Consider the following 25412-nt stretch of genomic DNA (forward strand, 5'->3'; position numbering starts at 1 on the left):
AGACAGTTCCCTACATGTATATCTTTGATGTGTATGTTTGATGTATTGACCCATGTATCATTATGAAATGTTCTTCTTTGTCTGTAGTAAAATTTTTTTAACATCTATTGCACTGATACCAATTTTGTCCTCATTCTTACTGTTAGCGTGGTATTTTTCTTATCCTTTTACTTTCAACTTTTTTATGTCTAAAAAGTTAGATCTAAAGTACAAATAAGCATATGCTTGGGTCTGACTTTCTTATTCAGGCTGACAGTGTATTATTATCTATTGCTTCATAACAGATTATCCCATTAACATCATAAAATAATGCATATTTATTGTCTTACCGTTTCTGAAGTTTGGAGTCCAGGAGTGGCTTAACTAGGTGGTTGTGGTGCTGAGTTTTCATGAAGCTACAATCAAACTATCAGTGAAGTCGCTATCATCCGAAAGAAGTTTTGGCAAACTATGGCAGTGGGCTAAGTCCACCCGATGCCTGTATTTGTAAGACTCACAATCTAAGAATGATTTCCACACTTTAAAATAGCTGGGAAAAAGTGAAAAAAAAGAAAAGAATATTTCACACTGAAAATGATGTGAAATACACATTTCAGTGTCCATAAATAGTTTTATTTGGACATAGTCATGCTCTTTCATTTATATATTGCCTTTGTGCTTCTCCAGTGGATTTCAGGAATTTTTCAGGTCACCCACAACGCCTAACGGGTTTACTATGTGGCTTGGCAACTTAGCAGTAAAGAATCTGCCTGCCAGTGCAAGAGACTCTGGTTTGAATCTGGGTTGGGAAGATCTCCTAGAGAGGGAAATGGCAACCCACTCCAGTGTTCTTGCCTGGAAAATCCCATGGACAGAGGAGCTTGGCCAGCTGTAGTCCATGGGGTGGCAAAGAGTTGGACACGACTTAGTAACTAAACAACACAACATTATGGAAAAAGTTTGCAACCCTTATTCTAAAGGCTTGACCGGGATTGGAAGGGCTTCTCCAAAGAGGGCTCACGCATGTGAGTGCTGGCAGGAGTCCAGCCTCTCGCCACATGAACACTTACCTAGGACTGTTCAAGAAGTTACTGACTCCTGGGGGAGGAGTGATGGAAAAGCGTCGGCAACAGAACAAGCTAAGACAGAAGCTGCAGCGTCTCGTAACCCAGTTTGTGCCGCTGCTTCTGCCATATTCCTCTAGTCATATGCAGCAACACTGGTAGTTTGGGAGGTGTTCACACAAGGGTGTGAGGATCGTTGGAGACCACTTTGGAAGCTAACTACCACAGATGGTCTCCGACTTTTGGTTGGAATGTTTATTTCATTCACGCTTGAGGTCATGATTGATATGGTTGGCTTCATGGCTGCCGTCTTGCTGTCTGTTTTCACTCTCTGTGACTCCTTCACTACCTTCTCCTGTGTTAAACAACTTTTAGTATACTATTTAAATTCCTCCATTGATTTTTTAAAAAACTATATATTTTGAAAGCTGGTTCTTAAACGGTCACTCTAGGGATGACAATATTTACACTGTAAATTATCACAGTCAACTTTAGGTTAATACATATTGAATTCCAGTAAAATATAGCAGACTTGTTCCAACCTATCTCCATTTCCCACCTTATTTTGTGCTATTGTTGTTACATCACATCCATATATGTTATGCACTCTACAACATAGTGTTATAACTTCCACTTTTACAATCACATTTTTAAAGAAAAAAAAACAAAGAAAAACATTCATTTTAAAAAATGTTTATCCACATATTTATAATTTCTAGGATTCTTCATTTTTTTCTTCCTGCGGATTTGATGTCATTTTCTTTCAAAGTGAAGGACTTTCTTTAGCATTTCCAACAGGGTAGATCAGCTCACAATGAACTGATTTTTGTCTACCTGAGAATGTCTTTCTTTTGCCTTCAGTTTTGTTTTTTTATATTTATTGAGCTATTTTATTATTTTTGGCTGTGTTGGGTCTTAGATGTGGTATGCGGAACCTTCCTGTGGCCTGCAGGGCCCTTTGTTGCAGCACGCTGGCTTCCCTGTAGTTGTGGCAAATGGGCTACAGAGTGCTCTGTAGTGTGGCCCGTGGGCTTAGCTGCCCTGGGGCATGTGAGAATTTAGTTCCCCAACCAGGGATTGAACCATCATCCTCTGCATTGGCAGGAGGATTCTTAACCACTGGACCACCAGGAAGTCCCTTGCCTTCAGTTTTAAAATCTAGTTTTGTTGAATATAGTATTGACAGTTTTCTTTTCTTTAGCACTCTGAATAAGTCATTCAGCTGCATTCTGGCCTCCATTGTTTCTGTGAACAGTTGGTTGTTTCTGTAAACACATGCTGTTCCCCTGTTTGTGTGGAGCTGTTTTCCACTTGCAGCTTTCAAAACTGTCCTTGTCCTTTCTCCTCCTTCCAGCAGTTTGACTGTGCTGGGTCTAGGTACGGAGCTCTTTGTATTTATCCTCCTTGCAGCACATTGAGCTTCTTGGATCTAGAATCTAATGTCTTCCATGAAATTGGGTAAGTTTGCAGCCATTATTTCTTCAGACATTTTGGCGCAGTGATACAGAACCAGACACGACCTCCCCAGCTCTCTGGGGGCCCCTCTCCCTAAGCCCCTCTAGGCTCACGTCTGATGTGTATCTCCATGGCCATTCCTGGGCAGTGACTGTTCAGTGCGACAAGAGAGAGTCCAGAAGGAGGAGCCTCGGCCTGGAGGTTGCCCAGGTCATCCCTCCTCCCTTTCTGACTCCTCCTAGCATCCATCCAGGGTCTGAGGGTCCCTAGAACATCTTTTATCAGAGTCTGACAAACCCACAGAATCATCTGGAGAACTAAATGAACATACTGATGCCTGGAACCTGCTACTGATATACCAGGCTGGAACATACGGAATGATTGATATTCAAGCACTTTCAAACCTACAAAAATGGTATTTTTATATAGTTTAATATAAACTATTAAACTATAGTTTAATAACTATTTTATATAGTTTTTATATAGTTTAATCTAATCATGGGTTGGGATATCAATATTTTTTAAAAGCTCCCCAGGAGATTGCGATGTAGAACTGTTTGAGAACTAGACTAGGGGAATGAATGAGACAATAAACTGAGTGGGCAACTGAGTGGGCACTGACAAATAACTGGATATGAGAACAGGCAAGTGAGTGAGTAAAAGAATAAAAGGGAATAAATGGATACGTGAAAGTATAAATAAATGAACTGCTAAATCAACACAAAGGTGATGATAAAGGGATGTCTGAATAAATGGCAGATGGTTAGTGGACATATGAAGAGATAAATGGGTGAGTACACAGTTGGGAATGAATCATGCAGAGATGAATGGATGACTGGATAGATGTAAATGGAGAAATGAATGGATGACTGGATGGAGAGGTGAATGGACAAATGGATGGATGGATGGATGGATGGATGGATGGATGTGCTGTAAGGCAGAGAATTGCATGGACAAATGAAGGAGTGAAGAGATGAATGTATGAATGAAATTTGGATGTAAGGATGGCTGAATGGATAGGCATATGGACTAGTAAATGAGCAAATAGATGCTTGAATAGATGGATGGGTGAAGGATCAGAGGATGAGTGGATGAACAGATAGCTGAATGGATAAATGGATAGGAAGATTGACTGATGAGTGAATGAATGGTTGGATATTTAGGTGGATGGATGAACATATGCTTGCATGACTGTTTTAGAAATATTGCTGGATGATGAGAGAGATAGGTGGAGAGATGAATGGATGGGTGGATGGATGAAGGGTTGGATGAAAAGATGGCTGAACAGATGGATAAATGGATTAGTGAGTGGCTAGATATTTGGACAGAGAAGACAATGGCACCCCACTCCAGTACTCTTGCCTGGAAAATCCTATGGATGGAGGAGCCTGGTAGGGTGCAGTCCATGGGGTTGCTAAGAGTCAGACATGACTGAGCGACTCCACTTTCACTTTTCACTTTCATGCATTGGAAAAGGAAATGGCAACCCACTCCAGTGTTCTCGCCTGGAGAATCCGCCTGGAGAATCCAAGGGACGGGGGAGCCTGGTGGGCTGCTGTCTATGGGGTTGCACAGAGTCGGACACAACTGAAGTGACTTAGCAGCAGCAGCAGATATTTGGATGTTGAATAGATTTATGGACTTTTGGTTAGATGGATATAGTGGTGGATAGGACAACAGGTTATGTTGCCCTAGTGGTCCAGGAGCATGTGACGAGAATGAAGACAGAACATGAAATCTGGTGCAATGGGTCAGGGGAACTGCAGCCTCTATTGGACTGAGGGGCAGAGTCCACTCTGAGTCCAGGTTTTATTCCTAATTGCAGATGACGAGACTTTCTCAGATCTTATCTTTCTCAAGACACATGTTATGTTAATTACGTACTTCTAAACTTAATGAACTACACTGACTTAGTCCAGATCTCCTTGTGTTTATCCCAGGCTGTTCCCTTCTGGGCTAGTCTCGGGAACAATTAGCAAGTACATAGGCAGCGTTCATGCCTGGTGCCAACCTGGTGTTTCAAGGTCCATGCTTTCATGATCCCAGTCATATTCCCTCTGGGTCTGGCCTTGGGGTTTGTAACAAGGTGATTAGTCTTAAGAAAAACATGAAAGATAGTCATTAACATGATTTCTTAATATATACTGTTTTTTCAGGTGCTATTTCTATGAAATTTCTCAAGGCTATAAAAGTACATTATTAGGAATTCCCACTACAAGACTACACAGTGGTTGAGGACGTAGCCTTGGGAGCCAGACCACCTTGATTTGAATCCTGGTTCTGCCATTTATGGACTCTGTGACCTTAGGCAGTGAACTTCATTTTTCTTTGCCTGTTTCCTCATCATTTACACATGGAAGATAGTAATAGTTCCTACCTACTGGCATTGTGAGGAGTGAATGGGTTGATACACTCAAAGGCCTAGATTTATTATGATGAGAAAATGGATGACCAGATGGCTGGATGGCTGAATGGACAGGCCATGACTGAATCAAAAAGAAAGAGACAATGAGGGAAGTGAAAGGAGTCACATACACTCATGAGACACCCTCAGACATTTTATTAGGGGCTTAGAAAGGGTCCTACAGGATCTTCCTCTGTGTTCCCAAGGGTTATGGCCCCAGGGATAGATCAGATCTGGACGTAGGACAAGGTGACATCACCGTGGATTTCCACCAAGTCCACCCTCTGGAAGGCTGAGAGTCGATGGGAGAAGTCGAAGAGGTGCTGGCCGTTGGCATAGACCTTGAAGCGATCTGCGCCACAACGAACGGACAGCTGCAGGGAGAAGGGCAGGCATGAGGCCAGGGCCAGGACAGATGCTTCGGAGGGAAGCAGGGAAAGAGACCCCAGACTCACATCAAAGAACTGTCCAGGACCAAACGGGTTGTAGGGGACCTTCCTCTCCTCAGATCCCCAAGAGCCATTCAGAAAGCTGTTCCGAACCACTGCGCCCTCGGTCATGCGGGGGTTAATGTGCAGAGCCACGTCCCCAGAGGATCCCACCTTGAAGTTGATGACAAAGCTAGGGGCAGAGAGGAAGGCAGGAGTAAGATGGGGGTATGGGAGGGGGGCTGGGGGAGCACCTTGCTCCCCAAGGAAGGAGGGAACTGGGGCCTGGATACCCAGGTCTCCAATGGAGGAGGGGGTTGAGGGCTCAGACTTCTAGGTTTGAGCAATGATGGCGAGAGATTCTGCACCTCAATCTAGATTCTGTACCTCTTGGCTGTGGGGGGTATGTAGCCCTTGATAATGATGGTTCTTCGAGCTATAAGCCCCCCTTGCAGTCTCCCATTAAATGGCACGGGCTGTAGAAAGAAAACACAATATCCCAACATCTCTCAGGTCCCCAGAAGCCAGAGGCAGGGATGAATTTTCAGAGAGGAGCATTCACTTATCTTGGGAAACGCTCCAAACCTCCAAGCCCCACCGACTCCAACCACCAATTCTACCCTCTCCCCACCCACCTCCCGTCCCAAATGTGCTCTGGCCGTTCTGTTTCCGACCTTCTCAGGGCTCCCAGTGGTTCAGGACCTCCCACTCCTGTTTTCCCACAAGCTGCCCACCACAGAACCCTAAACTCCCGCCAGAGACCTTACCGGGTTGAAGGCTGGGGGTCCCTCCATGGTCTGTGAAGTGAGGAAGAAGAGATACTATTCTGTAATATTCGACAAAAATTAGGGCACATCTGTGGCATACAGGGGCCGTCCCTGATGGCTCAGAGGTAAAGAATCCACCTGCCAACGCAGGAGATGTGGGTTCAGTCCCTGAGTTGGGAAGTTTGCCTGGAGAAGGAAATGGCAACCCACTCCAGTATTCTTGCCTGGAGAATCCCATGGACAGAGGAGCCTGGCGGGCTACAGTCTCTGGGGTCACAAACATTCAGACACGACTGAGCGACTAAACAACAACTACTACCACATGCAGGCATATCTCTAGGTGCTGGATTAATACAGCTGGGGATCCGATCTGACCACCCCCCAGCTCTTACCACCCAGCACCCGAATGGCCATACACCGTCCCACTTACAGGCAGTCTGCTTTGTTGCTGATAGTACTGTCCGGGATTCTATGTGGATAGAAGGAAGACATGAGTGGTGAGAGGCTGGGGGGCCCAGGGCCTCCTCAGCCCCTGAACCCCCACCTCGAGGGGAAGTCCATCACCCACCAGCAGGTACTTACTGGGTACGCCTGAGCAGGCATGGGCATCTGTGGGCACAGAGGAGAAGGAGGCAATGAGGGGGGCCCCAATCTAGGGCCTGGAAGGTGTCAAGGATGCCTGCCCCAGAGCAGCCCACCACCACCATCCATGGGAACTCTGGGTATACCCAGGTGGCTCATTCATGGCGGAGAACTCAAGTTTAGGGATCATCAGTGCACCTCACCCCACCCCTTTAGGACAAGGCTGATAAATTCTATTCTTGTGCCTGCCCCGTCCTGGCTTCCTGCTACCCCAGGAACCTCATCCACTCCTCTCCTCCCTCCGCAGTAAAGTGAGCACCCTCAGAACACCTCCCAAGCCCACACAATACTCTGCTTACTGCAGCGCCAACCATGATTTGCCCCTCACTCTATGTGACCACCCTGAGGCCAGCAGGGTGCTTTTACCAGTCAAGTTCCTGCCTCCCCTGTCTGTCTCGGGCTGTTTCAGGCTGTGTGAGACTCTCTCTTTCGCAGTCTCTGGCTCTCCCTGCCTCTGTTTCTCTCTCACTCGCCCTCACCTTCTCAACTGTGGCTTCTTGTGCCCGGAAAACCTTTTCCCTCATCTAGACAATTTTTATTCACCCTTTCTCTCTGTTTCTAATGAACTCCTTTCTGCCTTGAACTTCTGTGTTAAGCCAGTTTTAAAAAATAGCTTCCTTTTTTTTTTTTTTCTCCTGCCTGTATTGTGCATTTGGTGGGATCTTAGTTCCCCGACCAGGGATTGAACCCAAATGCTCAGGAGTGAAAGAACAGAGTCGTAATCCCTGGACCACCAGGGAATTCCCTTTTTTTTTTTTTTTTAAAGATACATTGATAAGGGAATTCCCTCATTTTTGGCAGTGAGGCCAAAAATAAATAAATAAAAATTCAAAAAAATAATAAAATACATTGATGGAGCACAAGAGTAAAATGAGGTTACCATAGGCCCGAGGTTACCTTATGGATGAAGACATTCCTCACTGGGGAGGCAGAGGAGCGAGTGGTTTGATCTGTGCCTCTGCCAATTACAAGGTCCAAGACCTTGGGCAAGTTACTTAAGCTCTCCGTGCCTCAGTTCCCACATCTGTAGAATGGGGCTGATGATCGTCAGAGAGTCCTTTCCCCTGGGAGGGACTGGGGGACTCACAGGTTGGGAAGGGGAGAGCCCTCAGCTAAAGTTCACGCCAGGGGTATGGAGTCAGAGCTGCTCCAAGCTGTGCTGCTGGGGGGTTCTAGTGCCTGTGTTTTGGTGGCCAATCGTTCACTATGGGCCTGGGAGTGGGTTTCTTGGTCACTGGGTCTGTGCTTTCTGACTCAGCTCACACAGCCATTTCTTCTTCAGAAAGTCCTTCCTTAAGACCCTGCTGGGAATTCCCGGATGGTCCAGAGGTTGGGACTCTGCACTTTCACTACCAAGGGCCAGGGTTCAATCCCTGGTCAGGGAACAAGGATCTTGTAAGCCAAGTGGCACAGCCAAAAAATAAGTAAAAATAAATAAAACAAAATGATGGTGTATAAAATGGTTCAAATACCTTAGAAAAAGAAACAAAGACTCCCCAAATCCCCTGTATACCTCCCACCCCCACACTGACCGCCTGTGGCCACCACCATCTGTGACAGAGCCAGTAGGCTGTCTTGGTTGCCGCTGGGTCCATGGAATCGCCCAGCAGTGGGTCTGGCACAGAGAAAGTGCCCAGGAAATAAGTAAACATGGGCATTAAGGAAGGGAACAAGCAGACAGGAGAGAGAGACACCACACACCTGGTTTAAGGGAGGCTGGCCTCCGATGAAGTTAATTGATTGAAGCATCAGGTCACCATCCACATGCAGGTGGGTGACCATCTGCAGCGGGATCCGGTGCTTAAACTCATAGAAAGGAGTCCCATTCACCACCACCTGGAGGGCAGGGGTAAGGTCAGAGTCGGCACCCACGACCTTGGGAAGGTAGAAACAGGAAGCAGGCAATAGGGAGCTTTTTGACATGGGGTCAAAAGTCTTAAGGGTGAGCTGACACAGTTTCAGAGTCAGGAATCTTAAGTCCACTGGTCAAAGGCCAAACTGAGGTCAAAAGTCAGCTCACAGATTGGTGGGTGGATAAGCATGGAGAATTCAGACTGAGGATGGAGACTGGGGGAAAACTGAATCAGAGTCCTAGTTTTGGCACCAAATGACTGGGTTTGAGGTCTAGCCCTAACGTGGTCTTGGCTGTGTGACCTCAGGTAAGTCACTAGCTTCTCTGAGCCTTTCTTTTTCCCATCTGTAAAATGAGATCTCGCTCTGGGATTGTTGGGAAGGCATGTCACAGGCACTGTGGAAAATCTTGTGCACAGACTTGCATGGTTAGCACATCTCAGAATACTTTGAGCCATCAAGGTTCCATTTACAGAGCTAAGCTCCCCAGGACCGAGAGCTTCCTACATGCCAAACGCTTGACCCATTGACATCAATATGGTGACTGGAGGCAGGACCAGGCACTGTCTCTGTTGTTCAGGAAAGCAGAGGCTCCAGGTGGTAGGGAGACCAGTTCAAAGTCACATGCTGGGGAACGGCAAAGCTCAGACTTGAACCAGTGCCGGTGTCTGAACTCAAGCAGTGATGTTAACCTCTGGTGATGAGGTTGGAAATCTGGTGCTCATAAGAGGGCAGATAAGGTCCAGGTAGGAGGAGACTTCCCTCACAGGCCAGGCGGGGACGGATGTTCACCGGCTCCACCACATGTCATTTATGGGGAGCCAGAGGCAGGGGATGGAGAGAACTCAGAGGGTAGACACAGGGAGTACTAGACAGCCATCAAAAGGGCCAGACCAAGTGAGACAGAGCAACACGGGGAGCTCTCTCTCATTCACACGCACACACACACAACCAGCGAGGAAAGTAGAGGGGAATACATAGCATGGGTGCATACAAACTTAAAAAAACAAAGTCGCAGAAACAGATCAGATCACAGAATCGGGATCAAGGCCACCCCTGGGGCTGAGGGGACTAGAAGGGCTCTGTTTCTCCATCTAGGAGCTAGTTACACAGTGTGCTCTCTTTGTGAACAAGTCAGCTGTGTTTGCAGTTTTCTGTACCTGGGTCACACTTTAATAAATACTTTAAAAAATTTCCCATAATAGTAATCAATCACATTATGTGGGCCTTTTTTGGATGCTGATTCAAACAAAATGCAGACAACGTCAAACATTACGGCATTCATGAGATGATGGGATCACTGGGTGTGTGATGACCCTAAGGAAGAACTGAACATTTTTTTAGGTCTGACAGTGGCAGCCTGCCTGAGTTTTTAAAAACAAAAATATTTATGAATGAAATTATATGATATCTAGGATTTGCTGTTAAATAATAGGGGAAGGGAAGTGGCAGGTGGAGATGGGAGCAGACAGACTTGGAGTTGACAGCTATCAGCCCTGGCCCAGGAGGGGAGGGTTTCCCAGAATTCCGTGCTTCCTTTTGTGTGTTTGGGTTTCCCTAGCGGCTCAGAAGTTAGAGTCTGCCTGCAATGTGGGACACCTGGTTTCGACGCCTGGGTCAGGAAGATCCCTTGACGAGAAGGGCAACCCACTCCAGTATTCTTGCCTGGAGAATTTCAGGGACAGAGGAGCCTGGCGGGCTGCAGTCCATGGGGTGGCAAAGAGTTGGATACGATTGAACCGACTAACACAAATCTGAATCTCGCAAGAACACAGAGGGGCAAGATGATAAACGCGAAACATGTCAGAAGGCTCTCCACGGTGGAGGAATGGGTATAAGAAAAAGAGATGAGAGAATTTTTATTTTAAAAAAATTTTAATGAGAAAAAAATTAAAAGAAAAGGAGAGAATTGTTTGATAGGCAGGCAAGAAGGAAAAGAGAAGATAAAAGGGAGGAGGGAGGGGAAAGGGAGAGAGGGAAAAAAAAAAGAAACGGCGAGTGGGAGGCAGTAGGGGAAGAAAGGCAGGCAGGCAGGCAGACAGGAAGGAAGGAAGAAAAGGAGGGAGGGAGGAGCGGGGCGGGGAGGCCCCGCCCCCAGGGAGGGGAGGCCCCGCCCCCACGGCTCTGACCTTGAAGTGCTCCGTCGTGACCATGAACACCAGCTCGAAGGCCGCGCCCTTGCGGAAGGGCATGCTCATTTTCCTCTCCTCGTTGCCCCACGAGCCTTTCTGCTTCGAGTTCAAGACCACCTTATCCCAGCCATCAAAGCGGGGATTGAAGTGGAAGGCGACGTCTGCCCCTTGGCCCTGCCCCACCTCGAAGTTCACGAAGAACCTGGCGGGACACGGAGGGCTGTACCCCTGGCCGCACTCCAAGGGTCAGTTTCCCACCGCCACCCCTTCGCTCACTCCCTGTCCTTAAGAGAAACCCTTCCGCCACCCAGTTTCAAATAGGACCGCCCGCAGGGACTCCTGAGTTTGCCCCGGCAAACTTGAATCTATCAGTTCAAGTCTATTTATCCCCTTCCGCAGTTCCTGAAGCCCATTCCCCACGTGCAGCCAGAGGGACTCTCAGTTCAGTTCAGTTGCTCAGTCCTCTTTGCGACCCCATGGACTGCTGCATGCCAGGCTTCCCTGTCCATCACCAACTCCTGGAGCTTGCTCAAACTCATGTCCATGGAGTCAGTGATGCCATCCAACCATCTCATTCTCTGTCATCCGGAAGACCCAAATCCGAGCACTTTGCACAGCTCACTTCACATCAGCATCCCACAAATTACTGCAAGGGGGCAGGCACACACCTGCCCGAGGACTTTGCACTCAGATACACCTCAGATACACCCCAGACTCCCTCCCTCACCTCCTTCAGGTCTTTGCTGAAAAGTTCCCTTCCCTGGCCACCTTATTTAATGGGACAATGCCACATCCTCTCCCCCACATCTGTTCCCCATCTCTCTTCTCTCCTTATTTGTCTCCATAGCATTTATCACCATTTGCCAAATTGTATATTTGAGTTAAATTTATTTTTTATCCATCTCCTCTACTAGGATGTCAGCTCCAGGGATCTTTGTCCTGTTGACTGCTCTGTTCCCAGCGTCTAGGCACAGAGTGGGTGCTCAGTGGATGTATAAAAAATGAACAAAAAAATGACAATCCTATTTTAAAGCCATAAAAAAATCTAAGGACTTCTCTGATGTCCTAGTGGTTGGGACTCTGCCTGCCAGTGAAGGGGACACGGGTTCAATCCCCCGTCTGGGAAGATTCCACATGTGCCAGGGGAACTAAGCTCGTGAGCAGCAACTACTGAGCCCATGCGTCACAACTATTGAAGCCCGAGCTCTAGAGCCTGTGCTTCACATCAAGCTAAGCCACCACAGTAAGAAGCCTGCTCACTGCCACTAGAGAGTCATCCCCACTCGCTGCAACTAGAGGAAAGCCTGTATGCAGCAATGAAGACCCAGGGCAGCCAAAAGTAAATAAATTAATAAAATAACATTTTTTAAAAAGCTAAGTTATTGTAGCACTGATTATACTACTTTGTACACTGAATCCTCAAAACTCATTTTACAGATGAGAAAGTAAAGCACACAGAGCTTTCCCAGTCACACTGTTGGTAAGTGACAGATCTGGGATGTGAATTCAGGTGGACCAGTTCTGAGCCTGTGATCTTAATTCATGCTATCATGCCCATCAATTCCAATCCAGTGTCCCAAGTTTGGGGCCACCTGTCATAGTGAGTCTCCCTAACACCTCCCAATCCCCAGGGTCTCTCCCTCCTGATCTGATCACCAAGCCCTGGACTCTCCAGACCAGGGCTGGAGAGGCCATCTGATGCAGTGACATAGAGTCCTCTTCTCAGCCAGGGTGGAGGAAGGGAAGCAGGCCTCCTGCATCTGGGCTGGAAGCCCCGTTTGTAGTCACCGCCTCCCCTCCCCACTTCCTCCTTTTCGCGCCAGGCACAGGGGAGGGTCTTACCTCTTCATGTGCTCGCTAGCCACTCCTTGGATGTAAATGGACATTCCAACTCTGAGACCTCCTGGTATGGGGTTGTGGTAGGGCAGCGTCTGCAGATGGGGTCAGGTGAGGGGCCTCAAAGGCCATCTGCCTATTGCAGCCCTTACCACTTATTCAGAAGCCCCTCCAGCCCCACTCCATCAAGCAAGAGAGAGGAAACCAAAGTGGGAGGGATCAGTGAGATGAAGAGAGCTGAGTTAGAGATGGAAGCAAATAGCCTGAGACAAGAGTGGGAGTAAGTCAGGCTCCAGGGTCACTATTGGGTAAATCAGCCCCAAGGGTCACAGATGGGTGCCTCTGAGGCTCAGGATGAGGATAAATTGGTGCATGGAGGTCCGGGTGGAGCTAAGCCTGGGGTTAGGGTATCTCACCGGGTTGTAGGTGGGCTGGTAGCCTGGTGCAGGGACAAAGGCCATCTTGAGAGGCTGGGCTGGTGACTTCTCCTGTGAGGAAAGCTGCAGGAGTTGTGAATGGTGGCAGCAAGCAGGTGGTGGGTGGCTCTTATACCTGAGGATAAGGGTGTGGCTACAGGGCAGGGTCCATGGTGGGGTCCCTCTTCTCCACATCCCAGGCTCCCTTTTCTTACCAGCCTCATGAGTGACCAACCACCATCCAGATCATTGGGGCCACACCTGGTGCGACTCAGCTCAGAGCCCCTCTAGGCTCTTTTGTAAAGAGGAAGTGCTGGTGAACTTTGGCCCTTATCAGAGTCCATAAAACCTGACTGGACCTTTGTTGGCAGAGGGAAGGTGAGGCCAGGAAGGTTGGGCAGGGCAAGGCTAAAAGGAGTGGCCCAGAACAGAAGGGCAATGAAAAAAGTGAAAGCAGGGAGGACCTGGGCACTCTTGGTACTCCCAGGAACTGTGAAAAGACCTAAATTTATTGCTTGCCCACTGCATAGCTCTACTATGTACGTTGTATCATATGTGTAGCGCTTTAGATCACTGACTTCTGGACCCAGAAGCTCTGGGTTGAATTCCTTCCTCTGCCATTTCTTGGCTGTTTGATCTTGGGTCAGTGCCTTCACTTCAATTTGCCCATTTGCCCATCTGTTAAATGGGAGAATATTAATAGTATCAACCTCATAGGGTCCTTGAAAGGAATCACTAAATAAATATTCAGAATAGGATGTGGCATATACAAGAAACAAATTAATGCTAAAACACTAAAAAGACAGAGGGAAAATAATACTTTGCTCTCATTCCAAACACAAATCCAGGCTAGTTTTTTTTAATTAATTTTTTTGGCGGTGCCACCAGGCTTGTGTGATCTTAGCTCCCCGACTAGGGATAGAACCCTGGGCCACCACAGTGAAAGTCCTAATTCCCCAGGAGGTTGAGATTACCTATGGAAAACTCGAAGCTTAAAGTGAGGCAGTTGGCCCAAGAGTGTGTAGCAGTTGACTCCTAACCACACTCCAGCACCGGACCCCACTATGTTCTGTGGTGAGTGGGTACCAGGCAGGGTAGACTCTGCCCTTAAGCATGAAGCAGGCACGGAGACCATCTGTAGCCTTGTCAACCTAAAGGGAGTCACATGACTTTCTAACAGGGCTGGCCTGGCCTGCCCACCAAACTCTGAATGGTCATCACCTTCACAGCTCCCATTCCCAATCGGTCAAATCTCTATTCCCAACATTCAACACAACCGTGGTCCTTAGAGCCCCCAGGGTCACTGCACCACCTACTCTTTCTGCCTCGCCTCTCTTTCCAACAAGGACACCGGGTTCTTTACATTGCTTTATTGTTCGTGGGGCAAAGATAAGGCAGGAAGAAATGTGTCATAAAGGTATAAACTGGGAGACTTGAGAAGACAGCAAGCTGGACCATCTTTATGAATCCTCCCTTTCCATGAACAAGAACATGCAGGCAGGAGGCGGGGCAAAGCCAGACCCCTGCGCCAAGACCTGGGACGACAGGCCTCTCAGAGCTTGGAGAAGGTGATGGTCTTCAGAGCCTTCTTCTCTATTGCGGCCTGGACAGACTTCATGACGTCTTTTGTTTGTAGCATGCTCATGTTCCAGGATTTCTGGATAAAGATGGCAGCCGGTAACAGAAAGGATACAGGAAGATTTTCGTTGGACCAATGAAAAATGGGAGGGAGATAGCAGCGAGCCAATCAGAGGACAAGGCCTGTAAAGGGCCGCTGGGCCCTGATTGGTCACTCGGGGAATCAGAGATGGGTGTGATTGGTTGGATGGAGAGTCTCACCATATAGTTGAGGCTCTCTGTCACCGAATGGTCGCGGGAGTAGATCAGGTTGATTTTTGTGCTCTGCACCGCCACGGGGCTCTTGCTGGAAATCTCAGCTGCCAAGGTGAAAGCCGCATCAAGCATGCTCTCCTTGTCTGGGAAGAGCCGGCTGAGGATGAAAGAAATTGGAAATCAGGCAATCTGAGAAGAGCTCTTCTCTCCCTCCCATGGACGAAGAAGTGACCAATTGCAGTAGAAAGTGGAAGACAGCGCTGGTGAAACGGACCAACCGGAACAGGGCAGTAGACTCCACCCAGAGAGAGGAGGCCACTTGGAATCCGTGAGTTAAGGTGCATGGGAATCCAAGGAGCCCCACCCAAGTCTGGCTGCCCTGAATTCTTATCCAGCACAGCCTCAGCCCCTACCTGACCAGTCCACTCTCCAGGGCCTCATCAGCCATCATCTTGCGGGCAGTGTAGGCCAGCTCGTTGACCAGGCTGCAAGATGGCAGGACATGCGAGAGGATGGCATCCTATTTAGGAGATGCTCTACTGTCCCCTTGCCCAGGCTCCCCTCACCCACCTCTGGTTCCCGATGACTTTGGGCAGTCGCTGCAGGGTTCCCACATCTGCCGCCAAACCTATGTCCACCTCCTGGGGGAAGCGACAGTGTTAGTGCTTGGTTTCTGTCCAGTATTGTCCCCACTGCAGCCTCAGTGGCAGCAAAACTCCGTATTTACCTGAGTCCCACCACACTCTCACCTCGGAGACGCCCCTCCAAAACACCCCTTTTCATTCCCATCCAGACTTTTGCCCATATAGGTTCCTTTGCTCTAGAATATAGCCCACCTTCCAACTCCCCTGTCCTCCCAACTCTGAAGTCAGCTGCATCTATCTCCAGGAAAAGCCTTGCCCTGAACCCCTCCATCCATGAGCTCCATCCTGCCTCCCACCCCCTCCAGCGCTGACTCGAGCAAAGACCCCACCCTTTTCCCCTCCCCCACACATTGACTCACTCTTGATCTCACACTGACTCCGTGACCTCCCCCTGAAGTCCCCCGTGGCCAAGTTTTACTTTTTAAGATTCAATTCTAACTTTTCCATGAAGCCATCGAGGCTCACTCCCACCCCCTTTAGCTTGCTCCATCCCTGCTCTGACTCGGCTCTGCCACTCATTTCTCAGCCCTCAGTAGGACCAAGGGAGCAGAAGCTTGGGAGAATGGCTCACCTTCACTTGGAAGAAAGAATCCCGGGTACTGTATCGGATGTCACAGGCAGTGATGAGATCCACTCCTGGGAAGTAGAGGCCAGAGACACTTAACAACCACAGGACTGACCCACCCCCACTCCCAGACCACGGGCTTGCGCCTTGGGGCGAAGTCTAACTAGCAACAGATCTGGGGTGGGTGGGTTCAGACTCAACCTCCGCCGATGCAGCCTCCATGGATGGCAGCGATCACTGGCTTAGGGCACTGGAAGGGGACAGAAGGGGCAGGGTCAAGGCTGGTCCTGGAGCAGCAGGTTGGGGGGACACCCTGCTAGATTCCCAGAGTCACCTTCTCGATGACACTGAAGGTCTCTTGGTATCTGGTGAGGAGGCTATGAAGGTGCCAGCTGATGCGGGCCGTGTCGTCACCTGCGGGCTGAAGGAGGTCTGAAGCCATGTCCATGAGGTCGATACCTGGTGGGGAGATGGGGGGAGGCTCACCTAGCCTCCCAGGCCCTACCCATTGCCCCAACTAGAGGTCATAGGCCAGGCAAACCACCACAGTGGAGAAAGCAACTCACACAGGTCTTCCGGAGGGGTCGCATTTGGGGTGTGAAGGCAATACAAGTTAACCCATATTGAGTCTCTGCTCACTTTAGCCTCACAGTGATCCTCTGAGGTAGGTCCTATTACTATCTCCATGTTATCGGGTGAGAAACTGAGGCACAGGGAGCTTAAGTCGCTTGCCCAAGGTCACCCTGGCTTGTGAGCAGTGGAACTGAGATTTCAAACCCAGAGCCATGCAGCCAGGTCTGAGTGGTAAAGAATCTGCCTGCAATGCAGGAGACTGGGTTCGATCCCTGGGTTGGGAAGATCCTGTGGAGGAGGAAATGGCAACCCACTCCAGTATTCTTGCTGGAAAATCCCATGGACAGCGGGGCTGGCTCCTCTGTGGACTGGGCTACAGTCCATGGGATCTCAAAGAGTCGGACATGACTTGAGCAACTAACACTAATTTCGTCAAAGGTGGTAATGGTTCCTGAGATGGGGAGGTCAGAAATGGAGCAATCTTTGTCACTCCAACCTTAAGACAATCCCAAGTCTGACCTTTTCCTCCACTGACCTGCTACCACATTCTGTTCCCCACACGCAGCCTCAGGGCCCTTGTGATCACCTCAGGGCCCTCTCTTCTTCCCATCCATCCATCCCTCTCATATAGAATAAAATGCGAGGTCTTATACCAGGACCTTACCAACTCTGCACAAGCCCCATTTCTAACCGACACGCAGGCCTCCACCAGCTGTTACAACAATGCGACTCATTCCCTTCCTGGGGCCTTCATGCCTATTTCTCCCTCTGCCTAGAGCAGCCTTTCCCCAGCAATGGTCTCAAGACTGACTCCATCACACTGTTCAAGCCACAGGGTAAAGTCCACCTCCTCAGGGAGGCCCCCCCTCCCCGCCGTGGCTCAATAGCAGCCGGTCACCCTTCATCTCCTTTCTCTGCCATGCCTCCCACACTGCCCTCTTGTTATCACATAATTGTGTGCCTGTCTCCCTCTCTAGGATGGAGATCCATGAGCAGAGGTCAGCTACCCACACACACATACACACGCACGGGCACGTGTGTGCGCGCAAGGAGTTTGGCTTTTTGCCTCCCACTCTATCCCCATGCCTAACACAGCTTAGTACACAGCAGGTACTCAATAAGTGAACAACACAGACAACAACCTCTGCCCCCAGGGGGCTGCTCTTCTATGGGGGAAACAAACAAATGAGAAAACTCATTTTGTCCAGGGGAGAAAAGTACCAAAAAAATTAAAGGAGGGAAATGGAATGGAGTGTGAGTGTGTGTGTGTGTGCACGCGCGCGTGCACATGCACACGCCATGTGCAGTGAGGGCTGTTGCAGTATTAACTCGGGTGGTCAGGGACCCTCTCACTGAAATGGTGACATATGAGTAAAGATCTGAAGGACCAGAGGGAGGGAACTGTACAGATACCTGGGATAAGAGAGCTCTCAATGTTAGGGACAGCCAGTGCAGAGGCCCCGTGGTAGGAGTGCCCCTGGTGTCTGCGCGAGGACCATGGAGGAGGCCAGCGCAGTGGAGCAGAGTGAGCAAGGAGAGCAGGAAGAGCCAAGGTCAGGGAGGTAACAGAGGCAGATTCTGTGGGGCCTTGTGGGCCAAAAGGAGGCCTTGGCTTTGACTCTGAGTGAGACGGAGCTACAGGATGGTTCTGAGCAGAATTAACCTCTCCCTGAGGTTACTCATTCTCATCCTTTCGCTTGTTTGAACAGCGCAATTTGACAAAGCTGGAAAAATCAGTCCCACATTCGGCCACACCCCTGACCCTCTATAGCTTTGTGGCCTCTGCAGCTTGTTTAAATGAGTGAGGACAGAGGAGTGCTGACTCAGGGTAGAGCTGAATTTGTGCAAGTTAAATATGAGTAGGATATAACCCCATTATCCTTCAAATAAAAATAAAGTAGGGCTTCCCTGGTGGCTCAGTGGTAAAGAATCCATCTGCCAATGCAGGTGACACGGGTTCGATCCCTGGGCCAGGGAGACCCCACATGCTGTGGAGTGACTAAGCCAGGGCACCCCAACTACTGAACCCGCACTCCAGAACTCAGGAGCTGCGACTACGGAAGCCCTTGCACCCTAGAGCCCCTGCTCCGCAACAAGAGAAGCCATCGCAATGAGAGGCCCTCATGCAACAGCTAGAGAGTGGCCCCTGCTCGCCACAACTAGAGAAAAGCCCTTGCAGCAATGAAGACCCAGAACAGCCAAAAATAAATAAATACAATAAAATTATTTTTAAAAAAGAAAAAAGAACTCCGTGTGACCTCAGCCAGTTCACTCCATCCTCTGGGTCTCTGCTCTGAAAATTGAGGCTAAAACCCTCCCAAGAGCTCATGGGGCTGCAAGGATTCAAGAGACAGAGCTCATGGCGCTTTGAGCAGTGCCTGGCATGTAATGGTATCACAATAGTTCCTATTATTATACACTCCATCTCTGCCAAGGCCAGAACCGCCTGCATCAGTCTGCAGGCATCTGCTGGCTTCTATACCAGCTCTGAGAAGCTTGTATGACTCAGTGGGAACCACACTTACTCCCAGAACAAGCTCAGCTCGGCAACTTGCGACACCTCCTCCCACTGGCTTTGCTGGTTTATCTGCCCTACTTGGATATTCAGACATGGGTGGTTGTCTGCAACCCCTTGGAATAAAGGGCCCCAGATTATGGCACGAGGTCTTTCCCCTCCAGAGCCAGAACTTGTTTTTGAGGAGTCTCCCATCTTGCTCCCTGGGAACCTCTAAATGTTTCAGATCTCATTCACCGTCACAATTAAGTTATTCATCATCATCAAGAATAACAGGTACATCAATAAAAGTTTCACACGAGTTAACATTTGGTGCCTGTTAACTCGTTTAATCCTTGATGCAACCTGATGAGGGGGGTGATGAGTTGCTAAGTTGTGTCCAACTCTTTGCCACCCCATGGACTGTAGCCTGCCAGGCTCCTCTGTCTATGGGATTTCTCAGGCAAGAATACTGGAGTGGGTTGCCATGTCCTTCTCCAGGGGATCTTCCCGACACAGGGATCGAACCTGTGTCTCCTGCCTGGCAGGTGGATTCTTTACCACTGCACCCATGGGTGCTCACAGCATCTCCATTGTTTTCAGATCAGAAGCTCACAGAGAGGTGAAGGTGTGTGGAGGTGGCAGGTGGCTGGTTACTGGGCCAGGAATACTCTGAATCAGCTTGCCATACACCTGGGCCATAGTCACTCAATGGTGAAGGGCAAGGATTCTGCAGCCAGGCAGCCCACATTCAAAAATCCCCACAGTGAGGACTGGATACACTTCTTCCTCTGTGGGTCTCAGTTTCCTCCTCTATCAAATGGGGATGATGACTGAGCTTGTCTCATAGGGCTGTGGTAAGAATTAATTAACATGTGTAAGGTGCTTAGAGACACTCCACAAATGTAAATAAGTCTGGACTGTTTTTTTTTTTAATTAGCAGTTTCATTCAATCTTTAAAACTGCTAATTAAAGTGAATGTCTTCTTTCTGGCCTTTAGGTTGAAAATGGGACGAAATGGGCACAATCAACTAACAGCTGAAAGATGAGGACCTCTGGCCTGGCACAGCTAGAGATGAACCCTCATCCTGTCCTATTTCAAGGCTGGTGTCACCCAGGAAGGGAGCTGACACTGGAGTGATGTCGCTGAATGTTGAATGGATGAACAAAGAAATGAAGGAGAACAGAAAAAGGAAACAAGGGACACGAGAAAATGTTACAGAGGAATAGAAAGAACAGAGGGAACAGAAGGAAAGAGAGGAAACACAAAGAAGTACATTGTTTCATGTCCAGTCTTCCCCACTGAATGAGGGGCAGGGCCTGGGGCTATCTCAGTCACCGCCGCCGGGTCCCCAGCACTGGGCTGGGCCCTGTGCAGAAATCAGTGTATGTGACCCTTCACTTCTGGCATGGAGCCTCCCACAGATGCCAACTATGTGCCCTAGGTGATCAAGGTCCAATTACCTGAGGGCACCAAGCAGATTCTTCTAGAAGGAACCAGCCAAGTGGGTTACCTGTTTTTTTTAAATTTAACCTGAGTACGGGGTGAAGTTGTGCCTGAAGAACCACAGGACAGAGCCCAGGGGGACCTCAACTGATGGAAAATGAGGGGGGGGAAATTCCAGAAAGCAGACAGCCAGAGAGGGGAGCCCCAGATTCTGTGTATGAGCTCTGCCCAAATCTCTATAACAAGAGATCCCATGAACCAGACCTACAGCCCAGCAAAGAGATTTAAAAACTGACATCAACTTAGCTGCTAAAACAGGAAATTCAGCACTCTGGAATTATGTAATAGGGTCTAGAATTTCCACATCATTTTCTCCCATAGCCCAACATCCAGGATACATGCAATCCAACCTTACTCCAAAAACAAAGAAACAGGAAAATGAGACCCATTTTTTTTTTCAAGAGAAAAGGTAATAAACAGAGATTGACCCCCAAGGCGGCCCCGATGTTGGGATCAGGAGACAGGATTTTAAAAACAGCCATTGTAACCATGCTGAATGACACAAAGAAAAATATGATTGCGACGCATAAAAAGATACGAAACTTCAGCAGAAGAATGGAAACTATTAAAAAAAAAAGTGGAAACTACGATACAGGCATATCTCATGTTACTGCACTCTGCAATATTGGGTTTTTTACACCTTGAAATTAAAAAAAAAATCACTAGATGGGTTTAACAGCAGAAGAGAGATGACAAAGGAGACGATGAACTTGATCGATGGAAATTATCCAACCTGAAGAATAGACTTGTGGGACAATCAAAAGACCCAACAGACATTAACAGAAAATCAGTTCATGTAGGTTCAAAATTAATTGCACAAAAGCATGTATTCAAGAAGAAAAGGTTTTGGCCACTTCATGTGCAGCTGGCAGGATCTTAGTTCGCCAACCAGGGACTGAACCTGGGCCCCTGCAGTGAAAGCACCAAATCCTAACACTGGACTGATAGGGAAATCCCCAGAAAGCATGTAATTATCACAACACATTTTATTGACACACACAAAAAAGACTGAGAGGTCAAGGGCCTTGATCAAGGCCATAGATTCAGTGTGAAAACCCAGATTAGAGCCCATGATCCTGTCTTTTGTTGGACTAATTTCTACATTTGAAAATGATTTAAGTAAACCTTCCCCAAGTAAGAGCTTCCCTGGTGGCTCAGACGGTAAAGCGTCTGTCTACAATGTGGGAGACCTGGCTTTGATCCCTGGGTCGGGAAGATTCCCTGGAGAAGGAAATGGCAACCCACTCCAGTATTCTTGCCTAGAAAATCCCATGGACAGAGGAGCCTGGTCTCCATGGGGTTGCAAAGAGTCGGACACGACTGAGTGACTTTACTTTCTTTCACTTTCCCCAAGTAAAAGGTGGCGCTAGTGGTAAAGAACCTGCCTGCCAATGCAGGAGACATATGAGACATGGGTTCGATCCCTGGGTCAGGAAGATCCCCTGGAGAAGGGCACAGCCACTCACTCCAGTATTCTTTCCTGGAGAATCCCCATGGACAGAGGAGCCTGGTGGGCTACAGTCCATGGGTTGCAAAGAGTCGGACAACTGAAGCGACTTAGCATGCATACAAAGCAGAATTTAGAAGCTGCTTAAAACCCTAATTATGAAGCATTATTCTATTCCCAGGAGCAGGGGAGACTGGCAGGGGTGGGTGTGGAGAGCAGCTGGTACCTGAAGTAAACATTTTTCCTGCACCAGAGATCACCACCACACGACAGTCAGAGTCTTCTGCAATCTTGTTGAAGCATACCACCATCTCTCTGCGGAGGGGGAAAGGAGGAAGGGCTGTGTCGGGGTGGGAATCCCCTGCCCTCAGGCCCTCCCCTGCCCAGTCCCTCAGCCCCTGCCTCCCCGTGCAGGCAGGCCTCCAGGATCTGCAGGCCAGACCTCCAGAAGGCCTTGTTCATGGCGTTTCTCTTCTCAGGCCGGTTTAGTTGCACATGCAGAACATGTTTCTGGGCAGCTGTCACCCGAAGGGACTCATAGCTGTGGCCTGGGGCTTCCTCTGGGGATGCTTTGGAGGCTTCCTCTTGTGCAGAGGCACTCATTGGGCGAAGGCTGAGACCCAGGTTGGAGGAGGCTGTCAGTCCTGGGGAGACAGAGGTAGGAAGTGCCTTTGATGACCCTGAATATGGGGCACAGCACCTTCAAGAGCAGAGGGTACACATCTCAGTTGACACTAGGTTGGGGGACACACGCCTATGAGAGGCCTTGGTTTAGGGGATATAGACTTTAAGATGGGCTTCCCTAGTGGCTCACTCGGTAAAGAATCTGCCTGCAATGCAGGAGGACCGGGTTCCACCGCCTTGATTAGGAAGATCCCCTGGAAAAGAAAATGGCAACCCACTCCTGTTTTCTTGCCTGGGAAATCCCATGGACAGAGGAGCCTGGAAGGCTACAGTCCATGGTGTCACAAGAGCCACATGCCACGAAGTGACTAAAGCACCACCACCACCACCAGAGTTTAAGATTCAGGTGTATTTATCAGTGGCCTCAGTCTGAGGATCACTTCAGACCCACGACTGTGGTGCACGCTAAGTTGCTTCTGTTGTGTCTGACTCTTTGCAACCCCTCTGGGTCATAGCCCGTTAGGCTCCTCTGTCCATTGGATTCTCCAGGCAAGAATACTGGAGTGGGTTGCTGTGCCCGTCTTCAGGGGATCTTCCCAACCCGGGAATCGAACCCGTGTCTCTTAGTCTCCTGCATTGGCAGGCAGGTTCTTTACCACTAGCGCCACCCAGAAAGCCCTGTGATCGTGGTACTCACTCCAGACTGAGTATACTGAGCTTGTCAGCGGCCCAACTGTAAGCCAGAAGCCCTCTGGATGGGGGCACATAGACCCGTTAGTTTAATAAGGGGTTCGAACCCTGGGTGACCCTGGACAGGCCTCTCCGTCCAACTGTCGCGATGACAGGACGACAGCTCAACGGACCCCTCAAAGATCAAGAGGTGACTTACGCCGGGTAAGCAAGTCGCCGAATCGCCGAAAAGCCGCAAACGCTGCCGCCATTGCTACTGACTGGTGGCGTAACGCGACGGGAGTAAGCTTATGGGGGCGGGGACAAGAGGCCGCCATGTTTGGTGAGGGCATCGAAGCCGCAGGCTGACGGCGGAGACGGTTCCCCTTTCCGCCATCTTTATCAAGGGCAACCGGAAACAGTCTTCTAAATTCGCCGGCCATTAGAGTGATTTGACATGGAACCTTTGATCCACTAGGAACCTGGCCTGAGAAAATAGTTCACACTGCTTTTGAACATTCTGTACAAAGTTCATCACAGCTGTTTCATAAAAGAGAAACTGGAGACAACTGAATGTCCACGGGCATAATGGCGAAATAACTGCCGACCTCCCAAGTTTGCAATCATGCCTTTATACCATAGCCAGGAGAAATATCAATAACCTCAGATATGCAGATGACACCACCCTTATGGCAGAAAGTGAAGAGGAACTAAAAGGCTTCTTGATGAAAGTGAAAGAGGAGAGTGAAAAAATTGGCTTTAAGCTTAACGTTCAGAAAACTAAGATCATGGCATCTGGTCCCATCACTTCATGGCAAATAGATGGGGAAACAGTGGAAACAGTGTCCGATTTTCTGGGGCTCCAAAATCACTGCAGATGGTGATTGCAGCCATGAAATTAAAAGACGCTTACTCCTTGGAAGGGAGGTTATGACCAACCTAGATAGCGTATTCAAAAGCAGAGACATTACTTTGCCAACATAGGTCCATCTAGTCAAGGCTATGGTTTTTCCAGTGATCATGTATGGATGTGAGAGTTGGACTGTGAAGAAGGCTGAGCACCGAAGAACTGATGCTTTTGAACTGTGATGTTGGAGAAGACTCTTGAGAGTCCCTTGGACTGGAAGGAGGTCCAACCAGTCCATCCTAAAGGAGATCAGTCCTGGGTGTTCATGGGAAGGACTGATGCTGAAGCTCAAGCTCCAATACTTTGGCCACCTCAGGTGAAGAGTTGACTCATTGGAAAAGACCCTAATGCTGGGAGGGATTGGGGGCAGGAGAAGGGGACGACAGAGGATGAGATGGCTGGATGGCATCACTGACTCGATGGACGTGAGTCTGAGTGAACTCCGGGAGTTGGTGATGGACAGGGAGGCCTGGCGTGCTGCAATTCATGGGGTCGCAAAGAGTTGGACACGGCTGAGCAACTGAACTAAAAAGGAAAAAATAGTTCCCACCAAAGTTATCCACATAAGGGAATGTGAATACAGACGGCCCAACGTTAAACTCTGTGTAATCTGAGTTGCCCCACCACACCCAAAGAACCCTGTTCTCCTGCACTGCAGGAGGGTTCCTTACTGAGCCACCAGGGAAGCCCATCTTCACGTCTATCTCCCTAAACCAAGGCCCCTCGTAGGCTGCTGGGGGCGGGGGTCTCACTGTGTTACATCTACCTCCTCACTTGCTCCGGGTCTATTTTACATTTGTATGCAGAAGAAATTGGCTGGGGAGAAGTCACTAGTTCAAGATCTCTGAGCTTCAGGAGTGCTAAAGAGGGGATTTGTATGTACAGTAAGTACACACTGAAACTTCTTTCAAAAATAAAATGACTTTGGAAAAAGCTAGTTAGCCCTAGAGTATTAAAAAAACAAAGCAAAACTGGGGCTTCCCTGGGGGTCCAGTGGTAAAGAATCCGCCCTGCTATGCAAGGGACAGGTTGGATCAGTGGTCAGGTTAGATTCCACACGCTATGGAGCAACCAAGCCCCTGGGCCACTATTTCTGAGCCAGCACTCTAAAGCCTGTTTTGTTTCAAGTGCTATTGAAGTGCTTAAGTATGCTCTTGTAGGAGGTGAACAGGTGT

The 25412-nt window shown here is 48.9% G+C and overlaps 2 protein-coding genes across 2 annotated transcripts; both read right to left on the reverse strand.

Annotated features, from left to right (window-relative positions):
- Window positions 1–5069: 5069 nt before the first annotated feature.
- On the reverse strand, window positions 5070–13512 carry LGALS4 (galectin 4). Its single transcript, XM_052656467.1, has 10 exons — window positions 12975–13512; window positions 12565–12653; window positions 10720–10924; window positions 8441–8575; window positions 6680–6706; window positions 6528–6566; window positions 6098–6127; window positions 5718–5806; window positions 5358–5523; window positions 5070–5276 (listed from the first exon to the last, which is right to left on the reverse strand). Exons 1-10 carry the CDS (start codon window positions 13167–13169, stop codon window positions 5130–5132), a joined length of 1122 nt encoding a protein of 373 aa, XP_052512427.1. The 5' UTR covers window positions 13170–13512; the 3' UTR covers window positions 5070–5129.
- Window positions 13513–14329: 817 nt separating this feature from the next.
- ECH1 (enoyl-CoA hydratase 1) lies at window positions 14330–23683 on the reverse strand. The gene is made up of 10 exons (XM_052655946.1): window positions 23551–23683; window positions 22480–22681; window positions 22264–22352; window positions 16351–16475; window positions 16218–16266; window positions 16023–16087; window positions 15378–15448; window positions 15221–15292; window positions 14814–14964; window positions 14330–14631 (listed from the first exon to the last, which is right to left on the reverse strand). Exons 1-10 carry the CDS (start codon window positions 23681–23683, stop codon window positions 14527–14529), a joined length of 1062 nt encoding a protein of 353 aa, XP_052511906.1. The 3' UTR covers window positions 14330–14526.
- Between the last annotated feature and the right edge of the window lie 1729 nt (window positions 23684–25412).

The sequence above is a fragment of the Budorcas taxicolor genome, chromosome 18 (assembly GCF_023091745.1).
Source record: "Budorcas taxicolor isolate Tak-1 chromosome 18, Takin1.1, whole genome shotgun sequence".
In the NCBI taxonomy this organism is placed as follows: Eukaryota; Metazoa; Chordata; class Mammalia; order Artiodactyla; family Bovidae; genus Budorcas; species Budorcas taxicolor.